At 34.8% G+C, this 21,710-nt stretch overlaps 1 protein-coding gene across 3 annotated transcripts in view; it reads left to right on the top strand.

Moving 5' to 3' along the window:
- The window catches only part of UTRN (utrophin), a 561,071-nt gene that overhangs the window by 263,328 nt on the left and 276,033 nt on the right, over positions 1 to 21,710 (top strand). For all 3 annotated transcript variants that reach the window (XM_032650818.1, XM_032650820.1, XM_032650819.1), the window contains 5 exons: positions 5,132 to 5,320; positions 6,191 to 6,363; positions 14,227 to 14,377; positions 15,602 to 15,777; positions 20,014 to 20,149. In XM_032650818.1, the coding sequence (XP_032506709.1) occupies positions 5,132 to 5,320; positions 6,191 to 6,363; positions 14,227 to 14,377; positions 15,602 to 15,777; positions 20,014 to 20,149 (825 nt within the window). The remainder of the gene's footprint in view (positions 1 to 5,131; positions 5,321 to 6,190; positions 6,364 to 14,226; positions 14,378 to 15,601; positions 15,778 to 20,013; positions 20,150 to 21,710) is intronic.

Here is a 21,710-nt window from a genome sequence, read left to right as displayed (position 1 = left end):
GAACTAGCCCTCTCTCCCCTCCTCCAACCTGTTTCCTGCTTTATTCCCTATCTTAGTTATTACTTATAAAAACTACCCAGTTCTCAAGGTAGAAACTTCACAATCTTAACAGTCATTTCCTGTTCCTCACACCGCACTGAGGAAAGATTAGAACCATTAGGTCCAAATGAAGTAGATACAGGTCTGAACCTGAAGTTAGATACGGCTCTACCAGTTACTTGTATATGACCCTGAGAGAGTAACTTAACTTCCTCAGTCTACTAACCTTTCCATAATTCAGACTCTTATGATTTTCACCCATTAGTTATTCCCCAAGTTGGTTTTTTTTTTTTTTTTTTTTTTTTTTTTTTTTTGTGGTACGCGGGCCTCTCACTGTTTTGGCCTCTCCCGTTGTGGAGCACAGGCTCCAGACGCACAGGCTCAGCGGCCGTGGCTCACGGGCCCAGCCGCTCCACGGCATATGGGATCTTCCCGGACCAGGGCACGAACCCGTGTCCCCTGCATCGGCAGGTGGACTCTCAACCACTGCGCCACCAGGGAAGCCCCCAAGTTGGTTTTTAAGTCCAGTTTTTCTTAACTCTGGCCCATCTTCTCAGCATGTTTTTCTCAGCATTATTCCCCCAAAAGTCATGGCTGATCATATGATTCCTTTCCCTAAGAAGTTGTTTAGGAAAAGATTGCAAAATGCAGGAAAAGCTTTAAGTGCGAGGTTTGTCACAATTACTGTATATAGAGGCTTTGTTTGACCTCTGGCTACCTCTTTGATTCACTGTCATTCACCATGCAGTATAGCTATACTGGTTTTCTCTACCTTATGCCAACATACTGGTGCCTTAGCACCTCTGGAATCTTGCTAATTCCCTGGTGTGGGTTTTATCTTCTTATTTTACCTGAAAAATGTGTTGTCTTTTAAGACTCGGTTCCATTTTTGTTTCTAACATCTTTCAGATTATATTACAGTTCTTTGTTTAATTGTTACTTTTAAAAGTATCTTTCTTGTCTGGAACTTCTTCGTTTTGGGTCCCAAATAAGAAATCATTAATGGTCCAAAATAGAAATAATTTTTAAATTTTTAATAGATAAACAAATTTGTTTTTCAAAAGTACTAACATATACTATTATAGACTTGTTTCATTTGGGTTTCACTAGCATAAGTTATTGTAATTAAAATTATTTTAAAACATTAAAAATTTTTTTGTCCTTATTTCATTAACACATATACTTCTTCAAATCTGTAGTTTTTAAAACTGTTTTTTTAACTGTGAACATTAGAATCCCTTGAAGAGCTTAACAAGAAATCGAGCCTCAAACCAGTTAAATCAAAATCTCTCAGGTTGTGCCTAGGTGTGGGCACTTGAAAAAAAAAACTTTGTAGAAGATTCTAATGTGCGGTCAGCATTGAGGACCAGCAGTTTACATAACTCCTTCCCTCCCCTTCCCTCCCCTTCCCCTTCCCCTTCCCCTTCCCCTTCCCCTTCCCCTTTCCCTTTCCTTTCTTCTCTTTTAGGTGAGCAATGAGCTACTGCATGCTATGAGCAATATTTTATCCCTGTTGAATGATTTGAGAAAATTTATGTGGATGGGAGGAGATGGGGAAGGGCATAGGAAGGATTGGGTGGTGTGTGCACTGACAAAAAGCATGAGAAGGTTTTTAGCTGAAAAAATTCTTTCACAAGCCCCTCACTTAGTTTTCATTTGGATTAACCTCCTTATGAATTCAGGTTGGAAATGAGAAATGGAGTGAGAGAGGAGAAATGGCGGAGATTGGTGAAGAGAGAGAAAATGGGAGGTGGTGACAGGCAGTGGGTAACCAAGGACTATTGAGAAGGAACATGAAATTTCTTGTTTGTTTTTGTCCTTTAAAAACAGACTTTATTTTTTAGAGCAGCTTTAGGCTCACAGCAAAAAGTTCCCACATACCCCTTATCCCCTCACCCCCAATACACACATAGCCTCCTCCATGATATCAGTGCCCTGCACCAGAGAGGTATATTTGTTACAGCTAATGAGCCTACATTGGCACATCATAAAGTCCCTAGTTTATGTTAGGGCAGGGACGTTAAATTTGTTTCAGCCAAAATCATATCCATCCTCAGTGCCTCCTTCTCTTCAGTCCTATATTTCTCATGTAAATCAGGGGTCCCCAGCCTCCAGGCTGCAGACCTGTAGTGGTCCTTGGCTTGTTAGGAACCGGGCCGCACGGCAGGAGGTGAGCGTCGGGTGAGTGAGCAAAGCTTCATCTGCCGCTCCCCATCGCTCCCCATCACTCGCGTTACCGCCTGAGCCACCCCCACCCCCACCCCCGATTCCGTGGAAAAATTGTCTTCCATGAAACTGGTGCCTGGTGTCAAAAAGGTTGTGGACCGCTGATGTGGAACTTGACTCAGGTCAAGTACCTCCAGAGCCTCCCCTGAGGGTACAGAGGGGCTCATGCATATCATTTTCCTTTTCATTGAGCCTTTCACATGGTTTTTCCTACAAAGTGATATAGGTGGCTTTTTAAAAATTATGAATTTATTTAAACTAAAAAAAGGACTCTTTCTTATTTGAAATATATATTGAATGACCCTTTCTCATTTGTTTACTAGGGTATTACTATTTTAAAATATGCACAATCTCTTCATAAAGATATTAACCTCGTCATATTTGCTATAAAAAATATCATCTTATTGATTTTTATCTTCTAATTATTTTACCTTTAATATACAGCCATTTAAAATTTTTGTTTAGCCACACATGGCTAGGTTTTTCCTTTGTGATTTTCTTAAAAAGTCCTCATCCTCCAGAGAGTTGGCGATGTTCAACTCGGTTTTGTTCCAAGTTTTCCCTATGGTTTGATAAAAACAAAACTTAGAACATTTTTGTAAAGTGTCATTTAAAATCAAGTTTTTAATCTATCTGGAACTTAGGTTGCTATATGACATGAGGTGCATCATGTACCATTTAATGCTACCTTGTAGTATATCTGTATCTTTGTGTCCTAGCTGAATTCTTTAAAAATAAAATTATCCAGAAGTAAAGTCTGGGTCAGATCTTGAGGACTTTTTTTTTGTTTTCTCCGAGGGCATTTTGATTGATCACTGTCTAGGGATAAAATCTATTTTGGGAATATAGAAAGCACATATTTGAATCTTGAATGGACTTGCTGCTTCAGCAAGAGTATGGAGGCTCAGGAAGCCTAGATTATGTGTATAGTATTAATAGAAAAATACAGTATTAATGAACGTGATTTAAAAAAAAAAAACATTGGAACTTTCTACTTACAATACCTACTGACCTCCCCAGTTCACCCTAAAGACTCAGATACATATGACCTTGCAGAATGACACTCTGTTGTGTAACTGAAGAAGCAGCACAAAATTCCTGGCCTTGTATGGTTGTTACGGTATAGAAGTGGCTGTCACCAGTAAGCAGGCAGAGCAGATTAAAAAAAAAACAAACCTGGTGTATGATGTTTAGTGATGCTAATGAGGAAAGAACTATAAAGTTGAATGTCCTACAAGCACATATCAAATAGCTGGAGGCCTAGAGTCCTTTTTGGTCTTGGAAAAACAGAGGCTGTCTGGGCAAGACCCTGGCTGATAGATGAGAAAGCCAAATAGGAGAATAGGTCCCAGTTCTTTTACTCCTTTGACATGAATTCTCAACCTGTAAATACTTTCTTTGTGTCTTTTTCTTTTTCCTTAAAGTTAAGAAGAGGAACAATTGAGCTTCCCTTTGTGATCTGCCAAAAAATAGGGCTATTTAAAATTAAAATCTGAAAAAATAATTTTTTTTTAAGGAATACTTCATATCTTTTTATTAAAACTGGTTTCTGGGTGAACACATTATTTATTTCAGCATCCTTTTATATTTGCTTAAAATACAGCATATAGTTTGCCTTCTTAGATGTATAGTTAAATACCTAGAAATGTTTTCTGACTAAAATTTGAATGTGTGGCATTAGGATAATATAATTATTTTTACTGTCAAGTATAAACAAGCCTGTGGATAAAGTCAGAAAATCAATAGGTTTGCTTCTCACCTGGCTATCCAGGACTGCCCATCATTTGGTGAAAGTCATAGTTTATCAAATTCTAGGAGACAAAGAAATGCAAACCTCGAGATTCAACAACATATTATTCACTCAGTGTTGTTAATCTTGGGTATTGGTTTCATTTAGGAATTGTAACCATTTTCAGGATCACTAACTCAGTGAACATGTACTTATGATCATTTTCACTGTCATCTGAGTTTGCAGAGGAATATCATTTTTCAAAAGTTCAATATAGGAATATGGTGAAAGTGTCAAGGAAACCACTTAATTCATGAGTGGATGTACTTTGGCCATTTGCAAGCGGTAGGCAGCAATTATTAAATGGTAGCCATCAAGGCATAAAGGATGTGAACCCAGGGATGAGTGGCCTATCCCAGCACTTTATTGTTTAGAAAGCTCTGATTAGAGGATACAGGAGATACTATGCTAGGGTAAATAAGTTATCCACTCAGTTTAGAATCTGCCTGAATTTAGCATGGTAGAATCTATCATCTTATGTAGGATATTCATGTTTTGTAATATTGTTCTCAAAGGTTAAGATTGTACACTGGATTGCCTGGATATTATTTTAATTAAACCCCCTACTGCATTTGTTATGTTATGTTACAAATACATGTTTCACTTATTTACTTTTTCACCAGTGAGGCCCAGAAGTGTTTAATCTAATTGTGAGATTTTTTTTAAAAAGGTGTAATAAAAATGGTATTAAAATTTTTATTTCATACAGAATTTTATGATTTGCAGCATATTCTCATTTCTTCAGTAACTTAGGAAAGGAGTCGTTATGTTTTCCTGTTTGCTAAATGAATTTAGGTGGCTTCAGTCTTAAAAAAAACCTTTCAAGCATTAACAGCTTATTTAAGCCTTTAAACAACAGGCTACAGATGAAAATTAAAATAGAGATTGTTAATGGTTTCTATAGCAGTGCAGGGCAAATTTAAAAAAATTAAAACAAGTTTTTAAGTTTTTGCTCATGGTGTTGAATTTCTCCACAAAATAGTATTTTTTTCTTTGTTTTTTGTGTTTTCAATTTGCTACGATTCATTGTGGGAATAATTTAAAAGATGTGTGTTATTATTATTCATGTCTTTATAGGCAATCCCTATTCAACAGAGAACAGGTCAGCTCGCTTCTGGAATTAGCTCACCACCTCTCCCCACAGATTATCTGGTTGAAATTAACAAAGTTTTACTTTCCATGGATGATGTTGAATTGTCACTTAATACTCCAGAACTAAGCTCTGTTGTCTATGAAGACTTCTCTTTTCAGGAAGATTCTCTGAAGGTAAATATCCAGACACTGCATTTGAATAGCTGCAGTTGATGTAGAAATAAAGCAAGGAATTTGTCATTGTGCCTACTTAGATTATCCATAACCTTTTACAGTTGTGCCAAGGAATTAATAATATGTATGAAAAATAAATTTTTCCTGTATCCACCAATGAAATACTGTCAAAAATTTTAATTTATTAAAAGTAGATATGGATTTTTAAGCGTGCACAGTTATTAATGCTTTACAACATCAGAGACTTTTTAAAATCAAACACGTGCACAAACCATATTCCTTTCTCGTAAACTTGATTGTCATTTGATGTAAAATGTTGACATTTATCTTGCCACCTATAACGATTTAAGATTGGCTAGTGGTTGGGTATGGAATGACTTGTTGATTGTAAGTTAACTAGGGATCTGAAAGTTTTCAGTTAATTGACAAAACTAATATCAAGACTTTCATATAATTTGATTGCATTTATGTATCAAGTCACAATAAAATTGCTGATAGAGTTGATAGGTTTGATAGCTCATTTCTGTCATTTAAATTAGTATTATTAGGTATTTGAAAATATAATTTCTAGCTTCAAACACTTCATTACCTTTACAGAATGTTATTGAAGCTTTTTATATGTCCTGTACAAATGCCACTTTGAACATCTGTGAGGATTTTTTCCCCACCATTAGGATATTATGTAACATTCCTCATGCTTTGGCCAATACAGGGTATTATTTTTTTAAAAAGTTTCCAGTTTTGATAAGCAACAATTATGATGTCTCATTATTTTTAAGTAACTTATTCAATATAAATTTTTGGCCTCCTGTGAATCCATTCTTTTATCTCTTTGCTGGATTTTGTTAATGAATGACAATATATTCATAGACTATCAAAGACCAACTGGACAAACTTGGAGAGCAGATTGCAATCATTCATGAAAAACAACCAGATGTTATTCTCGAAGCTTCTGGACCTGAAGCCATTCAGATCCGGGATACACTTACTCAGTTGAATGCAAAATGGGACAGAATTAATAGAATGTACAATGATCGTAAAGGGTATGTTTAAATGAATATTTAATTTTTTAAAAAGGTCTATAAGTTCATTAAGATTAGTGAGGATATGTTTCAAATCCTTGTAATAGGCCCTGTTTAATAAATTGTGATGTAGTTCCTTAAAAAAGAATCAGCTCACATATATATGATCATTTGCAATGTAATATATAATATTTTAACAATTTAGGAAGCACTTTTATTTATTTGTTTTTATTGAAGTATAGTTGACTTACAATATTGGTTTCAGGTAAACAGTATAGTGATTCAATATTTTTACATTTTATGCACCATACGAAGTTATTACAATATTATTGACTATATTCCCTGCACTGTACATTACAACCCTGTGACATATTTATTATATACTAGTAGTTTGTACCCCTTAATCCTTCTTCACATATGTCGCCCATTCCCCCTACCGCCTCCCCTCTGGCAATCACTAGTTTGTTCTCTGTATCTGTGAGTATTTTTCTGTTTTGTTATATTTGTTTCTTTTGTTTTTTAGGCTCTGCATATAAGTGAAAACATACAGTATTTGTCTTTCTCTGTCTGACCTATTTCACTTAGCATATACCCTCTTGGTCTATCCATGCTGTTGGAAATGGCAAGGTTTCATTCTTTTTATGCCTGAGTAATATTCTTATATATATCTTCTTTATCCATTCATGTGTCAATGGACATTTAAGTTGCTTCCATATCTTGGCTATTGTAAATAAAGCTGCTGTGAAAATGAGGGTGCAGATATCTTTTCAAGTTAGTGTTTTTGTTTCCTTTGGATCTATTCCCAGAGGTGGAATTGTTGGATCAGAGGGTAGTTATATTTTTAATTTTTTGAGGATCTTTTAGACTGTTTTCCATAGTGGTAATACCAATTTACATTCCCCCCCAGCAGTGTACAAGGGTTCCCTTTTCTCCACATCCACACCAGCACTTGTTATCTCTTGTCTTTTTGATGATGATCATTGCAACAGGTACAAGGTAATGTTTCATGGTGGTTTTAATTTGCATTTCCCTAATGACTAGTGATGTTGAGCATCTTTTCATGTGCCCATTGGCCTTTCGTATACGTTCTTTGGAGAAATGTCTTTTCAGGTCCTCTGCCCATTTTTTAATTGGATTATTTGATTTTTTGATACTGAGTTGTGTGAGTTCTTTATATATTTTTTGATATTAACCCCTTGTCAGACATATTGTTTGCAAGTATCTCCTCCCATTTGGTAGGTTGCCTTTTTATTTTATTGATGGTTTCCTTTGCTGTGCAAAAGCTTCTTAGTTTGATGTAGTCCCATTTGTATATTTTTGCTTTTGTTGCCCTTGCCTGAGGAGATATATCCCCCAAAATATTGCTAAGACCTATGTCAAAAAGCATACTGCTTGTGTTTTCTTCTAGGAGTTTTATGGCTTCAGGTCTTACACTTAAGTCTTTAATCCATTTTGAATTTACATTCATATATGGTGTGAGAAAATGGTCTAGCTTCATTTTTTTACATGTACCTGTCCAGTTTCCACAACAGTGCTTATTGAAGAGATTGATAGTATATATAGAAAATTCTAAAGACTCCACCAAAAACTACTAGAACTAATAAATGAATTTAATAAAGTTGCAGTATACAAAATTAATGTACAGAAATCGGTTGCATTTCTATACCCTAATAACAAACTATCAGAAAGAGAACTTTAAGAAAAAAATCCCATTTGCAATCCTTTTGCATCTAAAAGAATGAAATACCTAAGAATAAATTTAATCAAGGAGGTGAAAGACCTGTACTCTGGAAACTATATGACATTGATAAAAGAAAGTGAAGACAACACAAATAAATGGAAAGGTATACTGTGTTCATGGATTGGAAGAATTAATACTGTTAAATGTCCATACTACCCATAGCAATCTACAGATTCGGTGCAATCACTGTCAAAACACCCATGTTATTTTTCAAAGAACTAGAACACATAATGCTAATATTTATATGGAACCACAAAAGACCCCGAATAGCCAAAGCAGTCTTATGAAAGAAGAACAAAGCTGGAGGTATCATGGTCTCTGACTTCAAACTATATTACAAAGCTATAGTAATCATTACAGTATGGTACTGGCAGAAAAAGACATTTAGATCAATGGTATGGAATAGAGAGCCCAGAAGTAAACCCACGCACATACAATTAATCTACGACAAAGAAAGCAAACATATACAATGGAGAAAAGGAAGCACCTTTAATTTTTAGTATCTGAATAGTGTCCATTTTCTTTAAAAATCTTGAAAAGGATTTTCAGTAATGTTCAGTTTCTCCACACACTTGATGATTAATGTGAGTGAAGAGCAGAGACAGCTACAGATAACTGGAATCCATATATAACCCCAAAGCCTTTTTAAAAAAAATAACCTTCAGTTTAATAGAATGTTTTTGAGCCTCCTTCTTTCTAGTTTTTGACCAGGCCTATTAACAGGTAGAAACAAAAATTGGTAAGACTTTTGATGGTAGCTGTGTATGTATGGAAAGTCAAGTATGATGTGAAATAGCTCAATATAAATTACAGTGTAAGAGTAATGTTAACACAGAAAAATATACCGGAAAACCTTAGAGACATACACACAAAAATAGGCATGATGCTCTTCATCATCTTTTTTTTGTTTTAGCTTACATATTTCACGTGATTATGCAATCCTTGGAAAGGTAACATTTAATAATCTTTTGGTATATTTCTTTGTATGGATTTTTAAAAACTTCTCTGTACATTTAGAGAATATCCTCTTACATACAGCTTTATGCATACTTCTGACTTTAATTAGGCTTGATTATTAGATGAAGACTAATTTGTTAAAAAATAATAACATTTTAAGGCTCTAGGTTGCATCACAGTATTGGTCGTTATAACTCTGCCAACAGCATATGTGAAAGTTTCCTTCTTACTGAACCCTTGTTAACACTGACAGATTTTTTTTTAGACCTTTGCCAGTTGTATAGTGATGGATTGCATCTCAGTATGATTTTCGTTTCTTTGATTATCAGCAAAATTTCAATATTTTTACATATGTTTATTGGCACCAGTGTTATTTCTTCTGTTAATGGGTAGGTCATGTTCTGTGCTTATTTTTCTATCATAGTATTATTATTTACTTCTTAATTTGCAAAAGCTTTTTTCTATATTAAGAATATTAACCATTCATATTTTTTGTTCATTGCTTAATTACTCACAGATTTCCATGTACCCTTTATCTTTGTTAATGGTGTTTTTTGACATATAGAAATTTTAATTTTCTATAATTATATCATGTCTTTTCCTTTGTAATTTCATTTTGTTTATATGCATATAAATTACCTTTTCGTTGTGAGAGTAATTAAATATTTATATATATTTAAAACAATTTTGCTTGGTTTAAAATTTACATGTAAAAACGAAACCATCTGAATTTTATTTTGATATGTATTTTGTTTTAAGTCTCCAGTTTGGTGGGTCTATACACCAACTCTTTTTTAAAAATTCTTTTCCATTAACAATATAGTTCCCTGTGCTATAAAGTAGTACCTTGTTGTTTATTAATTCTATATATAATTGTTTGCATCTGCTAATCCCAAACTCACAACCCGTCCCTCCCCGCCTCCCCCTTGACAACCACAAGTCTGTTCTCTATGTCTGTAAATAGCAACTCTTTAGTAGCAAGAGTAGGGGCCATGCATCCCTACTTTTTAAACACTCCCCAGCTCACTTTTTTATGCAGCCTGAGTTAAGAAACACTAATCTGTTCTATTTTGCTGTGTTTTTCTTAAATAAACGACCAATTTTCTCTATATTTTTTGCTGAACAATTTAACTCTCCATTATTGTTGGTGATACTTCTTTACCATAAACTTAAAGGCATTTCAACTTCATATTTATTTAATTTTGCTAATTCTGCCTTCTCACACCATTAGTTTTAGTCTAATTTTAGTCTAATACCATAACATTTTCATTTTTAAAGCATTATTAATTTTTTCATTCAGCACAGTACATTTTCTCTAATTATTCTAACATTAAAATTCATATTCTTTTTCTGTATTTATTATTCCAGTAAAATTTTAGTCATCTCAATCAATTTTTGAAAAAATGATGAATTTGAAATGTAGTCTTTCACTCATTTGGGTCCTTTTCTGTGTCCTCAGTAAGATTTTTAAGATTTGTCAGCATCTTTCTCCCCAGGACTATTACTTGGTAGTTTTGTGCTTTTCTTATTGTTGGTTAGTGTAGAGTTGATGTATGGTAGCTTATTTCTGCATTTTCTGCACTGTGTGTGTTTGTGCGTGTGTGTGTGTGTGTGCGCGTGCGCGTGTGAGTGTATGCCTGTGAGTATGGGTATAAATTTGATTTTCTTGGCCTTTCTTAGTATACTGACACATCATTTGTATATAATGATAACTTTTCTTCTTTTTTTCAATTATCCTATTTGCATATAAGCATCTGGCTAATGTGGCAGAATTTCAAGAACGTTATGATTAGTAATGTTGATTGCAGATATTCATGCTATTTACTTGATTATAAAAATTTTAACTTTTTAGAAAATACTTTATTCCATAGTTTTTTTAAATTGAGCACAGAGCAGTATTCTCTTATGTAAAAGTCTTCTCTATCACATTTTTATTTTATTATTTTGTTTTCTGTGTTTACTAGATTTCACTTGCTAGGAGGTTGTCTCTCTTATTTTCTTTAGCCCAGCACTTGGATGTATTAGTTGATTATGTTCTTATTCTTATTCCTAATTTTTATTTAGTTTTTCTCTTCCAACCTTGGTAACCTATCCTAAAATGTTTATTTTTCCTCATTCCTATGTGCCCACTTTTACAAGCAACAAGTGAGCACTCCTTTCTATTCTTTTCTTTTCATAGAACATCGAGGCAATGGCAAATATCCTGTGCTGTCATAACTGTTATCGGTCATAATGACACCTGGGTGACCACCAAGTCATTTGTCTATGCCAGGTCTCTGTGCTGTTTTGCTTACAAAATTTTTAAAGGATTGTTGGCCTGTGGTAAAAGATAAATACCATGAAAATAAACAGGTATCTTTCTTTGAGAAGTCCCTTATGCCTCCATTGTAATGGTTCATGTCATTAGCTTTCATATTTTTCCTTAACAAGTAATTTTAGAACCATCTTAGACGAACAGTGGAACAGTGGAGAAATAAGCCAGTTATTTCTTCCTTCTCATCTTAGATCCTTGGATCTTTGTGTATCTTCTCTCCTAAGAATGTCTTCCCAGATATTTATCCTCTGCATCTTCTTTGTGCCTCTCACTGCTGTGTGGACAAAGTTCAGACTTCTTATTTTGAGCTTAGAAGCTTTTTAACAGTGTTCTCCAGTTGGCCTAATTTCTAATACCATATACGTACTTGCTCAAAAACAAGTTTTCTTCACTCATTTCACATAAACTTGATTAAAATTTCCTTTACTTCTTTACCTTCCTAGCTTTCTGATTCTTACTCAGAATTCCATCTTTTACCAGGAATAGTTTTCCTTCTTAATTTAATCAGTCATTCTTTTTCCATCATTTAAAAAGTGTTTAAAACTGAGTTTCATCATAGAAGACTTCACCCATCCACCTACCTATGTATACCTATACCTATCTATCCGTGAACCATTCATTTAATGAATATTTATTGAGTGCCGACTAATGAAGATTGTCTTAATATATTCTCTTAGTGTTTTGTTTGAAGTGCTCTTATTTTCATTATGCCCAATAGAACATTGCTTCCCTGTGGGCACTCAACAAATATTAATGGAATTTTTATTCAGTGATTTTCATGGAAGAAGGAAACATAAAGATTATTTAGGAGTTAGCAATGTCAGGGACCATTTTATTATTTTTTAAAATAATAATATTATCTTTTTATTATATAAACATTTTAGTAGAACCATTAAAATTTCAGAGATCTCTTCTAAACTTCTCCTGGTACCACTACTCTAAACAAAGAGGCAGAGGGAAATTCTTTAGGATCCCAATCCAACAGAGCTTTTCTTTTTTACACTTATATGTTCCAAATATGACAAGCACTGGAGTTTGGCTTTATCTCATTTCTAAAGGAGTTATGTTTGAATAGAAGTCTTGATAGTCTTTGTTTCATTGCCTAACCTGAGCTTTGCAGGCACTCCCATCCTGTGCTGTGTTCAGGTCAATGGGACACACTGGATTAGTCCCTGCACAGAGTATGTTAGTCTGCTAGGGCAACCATAATAAGATACCACAGACAAGGTGGCTTAAACAACAGACGTTTATTTTCTGTCAGTTCTGGAGGCTGGTACTAGAAGAGTTAGTTTTCGGTAAGGCTTCTCTTACTGGCTTGCAGATGGCCACCTTCTCACAGTATCCTTACCTTACATGGCCTTTCCTCTGTGCTCTTGCAAAGAGAGAGAGAGACAGAGAGGCAGAAAGAGGCAGACATAGAGAGAGATATCTCTTGTGTTTCTCCCTCTTATTAGGACAGCAGTCCTATGGGATTAATGACCCACCTGAACTCATTTAACCTTACCTCCCTAAACACCCTGTCTCCAATATAGTCATGTTGGGGGTTAGGGCTTCAACATATGAATTAGGGGGGATGCAATTCAGTCCATAACACAGGGATAATAGACTGCAAGGAAATTTTTTTTTAACATCTTTATTGGAATAAAATTGCTTTACAATGGTGTGTTAGTTTCTGCTTTATAACAAAGTGAATCAGCTATACATATACATATATCCCCATATCTCCTCCCTCTTGCGTCTCCCTCACACCCTCCCTATCCCACCCCTCTAGGTGGTCACAAAGCACCAAGCTGATATCCCTGTGCTATGCGGCTGCTTCCCACTAGCTAGCTATTTTACATTTGGTAGTGTATATATGTCAGTGCCACTCTCTCACTTCGTCCCAGCTTACCCTTCCCCCTCCCCGTATCCTCAAGTCCATTCTCTACGTCTGCGTCTTTATTCCTGTCCTGCCCCTAGGTTCTTCAGAACCTTTTTTTTTTTAGATTCCATGTATATGTGTTAGCATATGGTATTTTTCTCTTTCTGACTTACTTCACTCTGTGTGACAGACTCTAGATCCATCCACCTCACTACAAATAACTCAATTTTTTATGGCTGAATAATATTCCATTGTATATATGTGCCACATCTTCTTTATCCATTCATCTGTCGATGGACACTTAGGTTGCTTCCATGTCCTGGCTATTGTAAATAGAGCTGCAATGAACATAGTGGTACATGACTCTTTTTGAATTATGGTTTTCTCCAGGTATATGCCCAGTAGTGGGATTGCTGGGTCGTATGGTAGTTCTATTTTTAGTTTTTTAAGGACCCTCCATACTGTTCTCCATAGTGGCTGTATCAATTTACATTCCCACCAACAGTATACTGCAAGGAAATTTTGAAGTGTTTTGGCCTTTTGGGTTTTGTTCTAGCTGGGAACTAAGTGTTCTGGAAGTAAAACACGCTATTTTTTTCCTAAGAGAATAGAGTAATTAATCATATTTTACACTTCATGGTGTTTGAAATGTTAAGTGTTTAAAGTTGGGTGGGTTAGCATGCCTGCAGCTAATCTATCTTGATTTTCCAAGCCAGAGAAGGCTGTCTTTTCAGTTAAAACGCTGCCTAGTGTATGTGTATGTGTGCACGAGTATGGGGGGTGGGGTGGTGTATGCAGATTGCTTTGCTCTTGGTATGATGCATGTTTCTCTAAGAGGAATCATTAACTGTAATCCACTACGGAAACTGGTCTTAAAGAGCAGTGAGCTGTGAATTCACTCATTTTGAGGCTTTCAGTTTAAATGAGGTTTGAATTTTCATTTTAGAAAATTGCTTCTAGACGGTCCTGGAAAGTTGGGAAACCTATTTTATTTTGTTTGTTGTCCTCTAGTTATTTCGATAGGGCTGTGGAAGAATGGAGACAGTTCCATTGTGACCTCAATGACCTCACACAGTGGATAACGGAAGCTGAAGAGTTGCTGGCTGATGCTTTTGCTCCAGATGGTGGCCTGGACTTAGAGAAAGCCAGGATACATCAGCAGGTGAGTGCTTTCTGTCAGAGAATGAGGATCTGCTAAAAAAGGTGGCATATTTATTTAGTATGTGCCATTTAAGACAGATTTTGAAAGTAGGGGCTCACTATATTAATTTTTCGGGAGTATATAGACAACCCATAATTTTTGTTCCAGTTCTAGTTTCCAGTTTTAAAGGTTTAAGAGAAAATGGTTATTTCAATTTTTAATTAGGATTTTAAAGAAATTTAAATAAAAAAATACTCTTTAGTGGAATATGTGAAAAACAATTTTATTTTAAAAATTTTATGTTTAGAATAACACTTGTAAAATTTTGTACTCAAGACTGCATCAAGGCCAGAACGATACCTGCATACCTCACCTCTGTTTTCTATACTTAAACACTTAGGCATCTTATGTTTCTTTGTATCATTGATCATTGTGATAAAAGTATACTATTCTTGAGCTATATCAGGACAGCTGCTCATGTAAGTCTAATTCAGTCTTGGGAAAATATAACACAATAGCTAAATCAGTTCTGCTGATAATAATGGGTTGTTAAAAATAATGGTTGAAAGCAAGCAACATTTCAATTTACCATTGTTGAAAATATTTTCTCTTTTATAAAATTTTTAAAATATATTTTATGTAGAAGGCTTCTGAGGAGTTAGAAAATGCTTTTATTTTTCTCATAAATATGTTAATGCATTTTTTCTTATTTTTAGAGTTACAGAGAAGTGCTTAAATTTGACTTTAAAATATCCTTTCTTAATCCGTTGCTTAAAAATTTACAGACCAGTGAAGCAATGTCTCAGTAAAATGCACATTGAGGGTTACTTATATATGGTAGGACGTAATGGTATATAGGGGTAGAGGGTTTAAAATTTTTTTAAGAGACACTTTCCAGCACGTGTATAGGAGATAGGCAATTCACTTCAATCAAACATGATTGACGCTTATGCGTCAATGTAAACAGCAGGGATTTATGTTATTAGGCTGTCCTCTTCCACTCTATCTTGCCTGATGACGTTCATGAGAGTGGGTTAGATTTCAAAATAGATTTCATTTAATGTGTTCAATGAAATGTAATTGAAGTGTTAAAAATGCCTTTTTCATATACGTAAAATATCCTTCCAGGGCTTTGTTTCTCTAACACTTAAATTGACACCACACCGATGGTTCCTGGGTGGATTCATTACCTCAGAACAGTTTAGTTTAGAAGTGGAGTTAATCTTGAGTTGTTCTCTGTCACAGGAGCTCGAGGAGGGCATCGGCAGCCACCAGTCCAGTTTTGCAGCACTAAACAGAACTGGGGATGGGATTGTACAGAAACTCTCCCCAACAGATGGAAGCTTCTTGAAGGACAAGCTGGCAGGTTTAAACCAACGCTGGGGTGCGATCGCTGCAGAAGTGAAGGATCGGCGGCCAAGGTGATTTAGCCATGATAATTCGAGGGCATGGGGGGAAGGTATTTGGGCAGAGCCTTTTGAGATACGACCCAATGAGTTCCAGGTTCTTTTATTGTCTGATGTTAATACAATAGGAGTTTTATTGACATTTAAGACCTCCAATGTCCATGTTCTGTATATTTAGGACGTTGTCTCTTTCTGTGTCTTTAGGCTGTCTGTAGTCTTACTTTTCTACTCAGATATCATGCATGTCAAAAAAACCCTTTATTTCTCTTTTTCCTGTTTATTATGACATGGCGACTATGTGGCAGAAACTTGAAGTAGGTGGAGGAACACTCTTGACTCCCAGTCTGAAGATCTGGATTCAGGGTCAGGCCTCTCCCTCACTCGTTTCCTGACTAGGCCTCCGGGTCTTCATGAGTAATCCCTCTCACTCGGTAGTTCTTGTTGTGTAAGGGTGTCCTACACCTTATATGTCAGTGCTGAGCACATAGTACAGTTCCTCATTTATGTGCCATAATAAATATAATGTATCGTTGTGCGTTTTTATGTCAGATTATGTTACAATGCCCCAGATTTTATTAGGGTGTCTTCTGATTACAAACACGTTTGATTACCAGTGAATATAATACTCAACATTACACATATTATTTTATATATTACTGTACAGTTATTTGAAGTTATGTTTTGAGACAATTTTTAATGGATGGTTCCTACTTAATACATTTCATCTCATTAATGGCCTTTTTTGGGGGGAGCGGGTTAATGATAGTTTCGGGTTAAAAAGTCCCAGGTAATTTTTTTCCTGCTAATTTTAACTCTGTTAAAAAAGGTGGCATATTTATTTAGTATGCGCCATTTAAGACAGATTTTGAAAGTAGGGGCTCACTATATTAATTTTTCGGGAGTATATAGACAACCCGTAATTTTTGTTCCAGTTCTAGTCTCCAGTTTTAAAGGTTTAAGAGAAAATGGTGGTAATTTAGTGATAAGCTATTGTTATGTTAAAGGCTAATCTACTACTTTATCAAGTATATAGTATGACATAAAATACTGAACTTTGTGAATATTTGGCTTATGGCTGCTTTTTATAAAATAACATCATCTGTTATTTTGTGTGTTTTGGTAGGAGTCAAATCATAGTTTGTGTGTCTTGGTTGAGAGGTTGCCATGTGGAAGAGACAGGGTTTGGCCTCATTTAATCGTCACAACTACTCTCTGAGGGGACTGTTTAGACCCATTGTACAGCTTTGGAAACTGAGGCTCAGAGAGGAGAGGTTAAGTAACTTGTCTAGGGTCTCACAGAAAATTAGTGACAGTGCTAACTTATGCTCTTAAATACTACGCCTGTAAAACTTGGGAAGACCTCAGAGTTCACTGGCCAAGTTTCCTCCCCTGTGAATGAAAACTAGGATATCTTCTTAGAGGAGTGTCATGAAGACTAAAGGAGACGGTGTTTGTAAAAAGTATTATTCTCTGACTATTCGTAGTAAACACGAACGACTAAGGAACTCAGAGAGACTAAGATAAAGAAAATGTTTAAAGGAAAAAATGATCTGATGTGATTAAATGACACATTATTAAGAAGATAGAGTGTTGTCACAGACACAGGGGTGATGGATTGTGGAATTGAGGCATCGCAGGGGAGGGATCCTGAAGCTGGTTTTGAAGCATTTACAGCAAATTTCCATAAATTCCCCTTACGGATGGTCTTGTAGGGAAAAGGCACAGAACAGACAAGGTGGGAGGCATTAGATAGTCTGGCCAGGTAAGAAATCTGTGAAGGTTGGGTGGTGAGGAGGCTTCAGGGGACCAGGGGCAGGATTGGAAGCTGAGGTCCCATACGATTTATGTGCCATGGTAGTGAGTCGGCAGGGAGAGTCCTTCTAGCTTGAAAATGATCTATCTCTCAGGTCTTAAGGAAAAAGATGTACCTGCTGGCATAGCATTAACAATAACTGCAGGAATTCCTCTAATCAATTTCAAATGGCTCTCTGTGGAATGTGGTAATTATTGCTCCTGGGACTAACAAGGTGAAGCTAATACATGTTTTGCTCAATTTTTGGAAGAGAAAAGAATAATGAATCTCTTCTCCAGCATCTTGTATTTTTTTTTTTTTTTTTTTTTTTTTTTGCGGTATGCGGGCCTCTCACTGCTGTGGCCTCTCCCGTTGCGGAGCACAGGCTCAGTGGCCATGGCTCACAGGCCCAGCCGCTCCGCGGCATGTGGGATCCTCCCGGACCGGGGCACGAACCCGCGTCCCCTGCATCAGCAGGCGGACTCTCAACCACTGCGCCACCAGGGAAGCCCCATCTTGTATTTTAACTAAAACAATATTTGTTTTCATAAATTCATGTTTAACTTTACTTCAGGTTGTAATTTATCTCAAATTGGGGCCACCTTGCAATTTTATGGGCTTATTATGTGTACTGTTATCAGTCATTGAGAAACAGCTCAATTTATTTTTGTTTTGAGTGCCAGTCATTAAATATTTACACAGTTCAGCAACTTATGGTGTTATTCCTTAATGAGCAATTGTTACCTACTGTTTGAACGTGAATCTATAACTTGTTTTTACTTAGTGATAACATTTAAAATGTAGATTATATTTAGCTAGTTTGCAGATGAAAATTTTGTGTGACTCAAATACGTCTTATTGAAATTACTTGGTAATGTTAGTTTTCTTCATAGATATATTTTCAAAATACTAAATTAGTCATGATTATGAAACATTGGAAATTTAAATTACAACTTTTTTTTTTTGAAACACAAGGTCTATAGTAGTATTTGAGTTGTTTCCAAAGTTGTTATTTAAAGACTCTTCCATACAGAGGGTAAATTACCTGTTTTGGTACTGGTAGTCTAAACAATTTGTACTATTGCTTTATTTATTTATTTTTTTAAATCTTGAAGCAGTGTTCTCTCCTGATGGATACTTAAAAATGAAAACTTGTGATTTTGTAGTGATTGTCATTAATTTTTTTTTAATTGAAGAATAGTTTATTTATAATGTTGTATTGTGTGAGTCTCAGGTGTGCCATAAAGTGATTCAGTTTATATATATTCTTTTTTATCGATAGATTCTTTTCCCTTATAGGTTATTACAAAATATTGAGCATAGTTCCCTGTGCTATACAATAGGTCCTTCTTGGTTATCTATTTTGTATGTAGTATTGTGTATATGTTAATCCCAAACTCCTAATTTATTCCTCCCCCCTTTCCCTTATCAGTTTTTTAAACATTAAAATAGTTTATTTGTGATTAAAAAGAAAAAGTCATAGCCATAAAAAATGTAAATTCTTATTAGGGATGACATAATGTAATTCATTTAAAAAATTGCTTTCTATTTTTAAACCAGCAGCTAATAGCAGCAGCTATAAAAATGATACCACCACCAAGCTCTAAATAGCTTTCAAACTCTTTCTTAAAAATACATAATCTTGTTTGTCATATGAGTTCTAGTCATATTCTCATCTTTTGACAGATGGTTTATATAATTATAAATGTTATTCTTATAACATTAAAAAGATGTAATTGAGGCAGTTTTTTTTATATTCATATGACTATTTGTTTCCTTATAGCCTTTAAAACTTTGACTTTGTTTTTTCTAGATTTTCTTTTAGAACTTGGTGCTTTATTCAAATATAATACTTATTTTAATGAGCTAATCAAATTTCTGTTTTTTCTTGTCTTTCTTGTAAAAGAAAAGAAAATTTGTAAAAATTTCCCATTCTCAGTATCTTGCTTTGTTCTTTCTTTCCTATGAATAAAGTAGAGTAATAGTTGCAGCCTAACGTGAGTAATATGTCATATAATGATACTTTTCTATATCCATGGAGTACTCATAAAGAATTATGTATTTTTCCTTAATTATTTTAGATAAAGACATTTTTCATGTTTTCTTTTTAAAACCTCCATTATGTTGTACAGTGGTATCTAGCTTAAAATAAGTCCTTTGTATTAAATTTCTATATAGGTTTTCACTATGAGAGAAGACAACATTATTTAGTTTTAATGTTTTTTAATTTAATGAAGGAAGAAATCTTATTCTTATGTTTGCAAATAATCTTTGGTATTGCGGAACATATGTATTACTATTAACACTCATTTACGAATACATATTAAAATAATTAATACATATTATAATAATTATTTTGTGTGTATGACATATTTAGTCAGAATATCTAATGCAAATATATAATGTTCTAGTTAACTGGATATTTTTTCACAGTATTTTTCAATAATATAATCTTTTAGGTTAAAAGGAGAAAGTAAGCAGGTGATGGATTATAGAAAAAGACTAGATGAGATTATCTGTTGGTTAACAAAGGCCGAGAATGCTGTGCAAAAAAGATCAACCACTGAGCTGGAAGAAAACCTGCAAGAATTAACGGTAAGTGGTTTATTTGTCTCTATATTTGCCAGTGCTTTTTGATGCATGAATATTTTCACTGCAAATAAGATACTGCATGACTGAAGAAGAAAAGGGGAAGAAACTTTGTCCTTTGTGGTAAATGTGGTGAACTTTAAAGAGGAATATCTTTTTTTTTTTTTAATTTTAATTTTAAAGAGCAGCTGTCATTTTATTCTTGCAGTGGTAAGGCTTCACACACATAAAAGTAATAAGTCATGTGGTCTCAGTATTGGACCAAAGGTTTTTGGAATATTTTAAACAGACGTCATCATTTTAGAATATAATAATGCTGGGAAGTATAGGTTTTTGCTTTGGGACTTAGAAGATAATTACTGATTACTATCTATAAAACTGAGTCCTACAAGAAGACTCAAAGTGAGTTGAGAGTAACTCACTGCAGCTTACTATGGACTTAGCGTCACGGTTGTATTAATCAAATTTTCTTTGTTGATCTGCAACCAACAAGAATTGTATATAGTTGTATAGGTATACAACATATAAAAATACATAAAAGTATATAGATATGTTCATATACCCAAATATCCATACATTTTTATATCCACAAATTTTATATTTTTGTGCTAAGAATTAAAGTACTTGTAGTAGAACAATAAGCATAATGTGCTCACATTTTTACTAAACAAAAAAAATTGTGTGTGAGTGTGGATACACACATCTGTGTGCAACAAAGTATACCTAAAAGGATACCCACTAATCTGATAAGAGATTTTTTCTAAAGGAGTATGACTGAGGTATTATGGGAAAGAAACTTTTAATACTGATGAAAAATACATGGCAAACAATTATTAAGTTTTCTTTTCAAAATGTGACAAATATCTAACAAACTTGCTCCTGTCTTATCTAAAAATTTCAGTAGTTTTCTTGGAATATGCCTTTTGTAAACAATTTGGGGGCAGTCACAGGGGATGGGACAGTATATTAGGGTAGGTAGAGATACGATAGAGATGCATGCATAAAATGCTCCTGTTGTTTCTGGGGTTTTTGGCCTTTCATTAGAATAGATATAATTTTATTAGCAAAGAACAGAATGTTAAATTGTCGATGTAAATATGATATAATATGACCCTGTTAAGAGACAGGGGGTCAGGGGTAGTAGTTCATGTACACACAATGCACACTGAAGGTGGGAGGTCATTCCCAAATTAGTTACAGTTTGTTAAGATAAGTTCAGGCTTCTTAGAAGTTTATTTCCATTTAAGAAATTAAAGGTCCACATTTATAGGAGTACAATAAGTTGCTGACATACGAAGGAGTTCTGTTCCGAGAGCTCATTTGTAAGTCCAATTTGTTTGTAAGTCCAACAAAGTTAGCCTAGGTACCCAACTAACACAATTAGCTATATAATATTGTACTGAAATAGGTTTATAATACTTTTCACACGGATAATATGTACATAAAAAACAAACACAAAAAATAAAGAAAACACTTTTTTTTTTTTTTTTTTTTTTTTTTGTGGTACGCAGGCCTCTCACTGCTGTGGCCTCTCCCGTCGCGGAGCACAGGCTCCGGATGCGCAGGC

This window comes from Phocoena sinus, chromosome 12 (assembly GCF_008692025.1).
Source record: "Phocoena sinus isolate mPhoSin1 chromosome 12, mPhoSin1.pri, whole genome shotgun sequence".
NCBI lineage: Eukaryota > Metazoa > Chordata > Mammalia > Artiodactyla > Phocoenidae > Phocoena > Phocoena sinus.
This window is presented reverse-complemented; position numbering and strand designations above follow the sequence as displayed.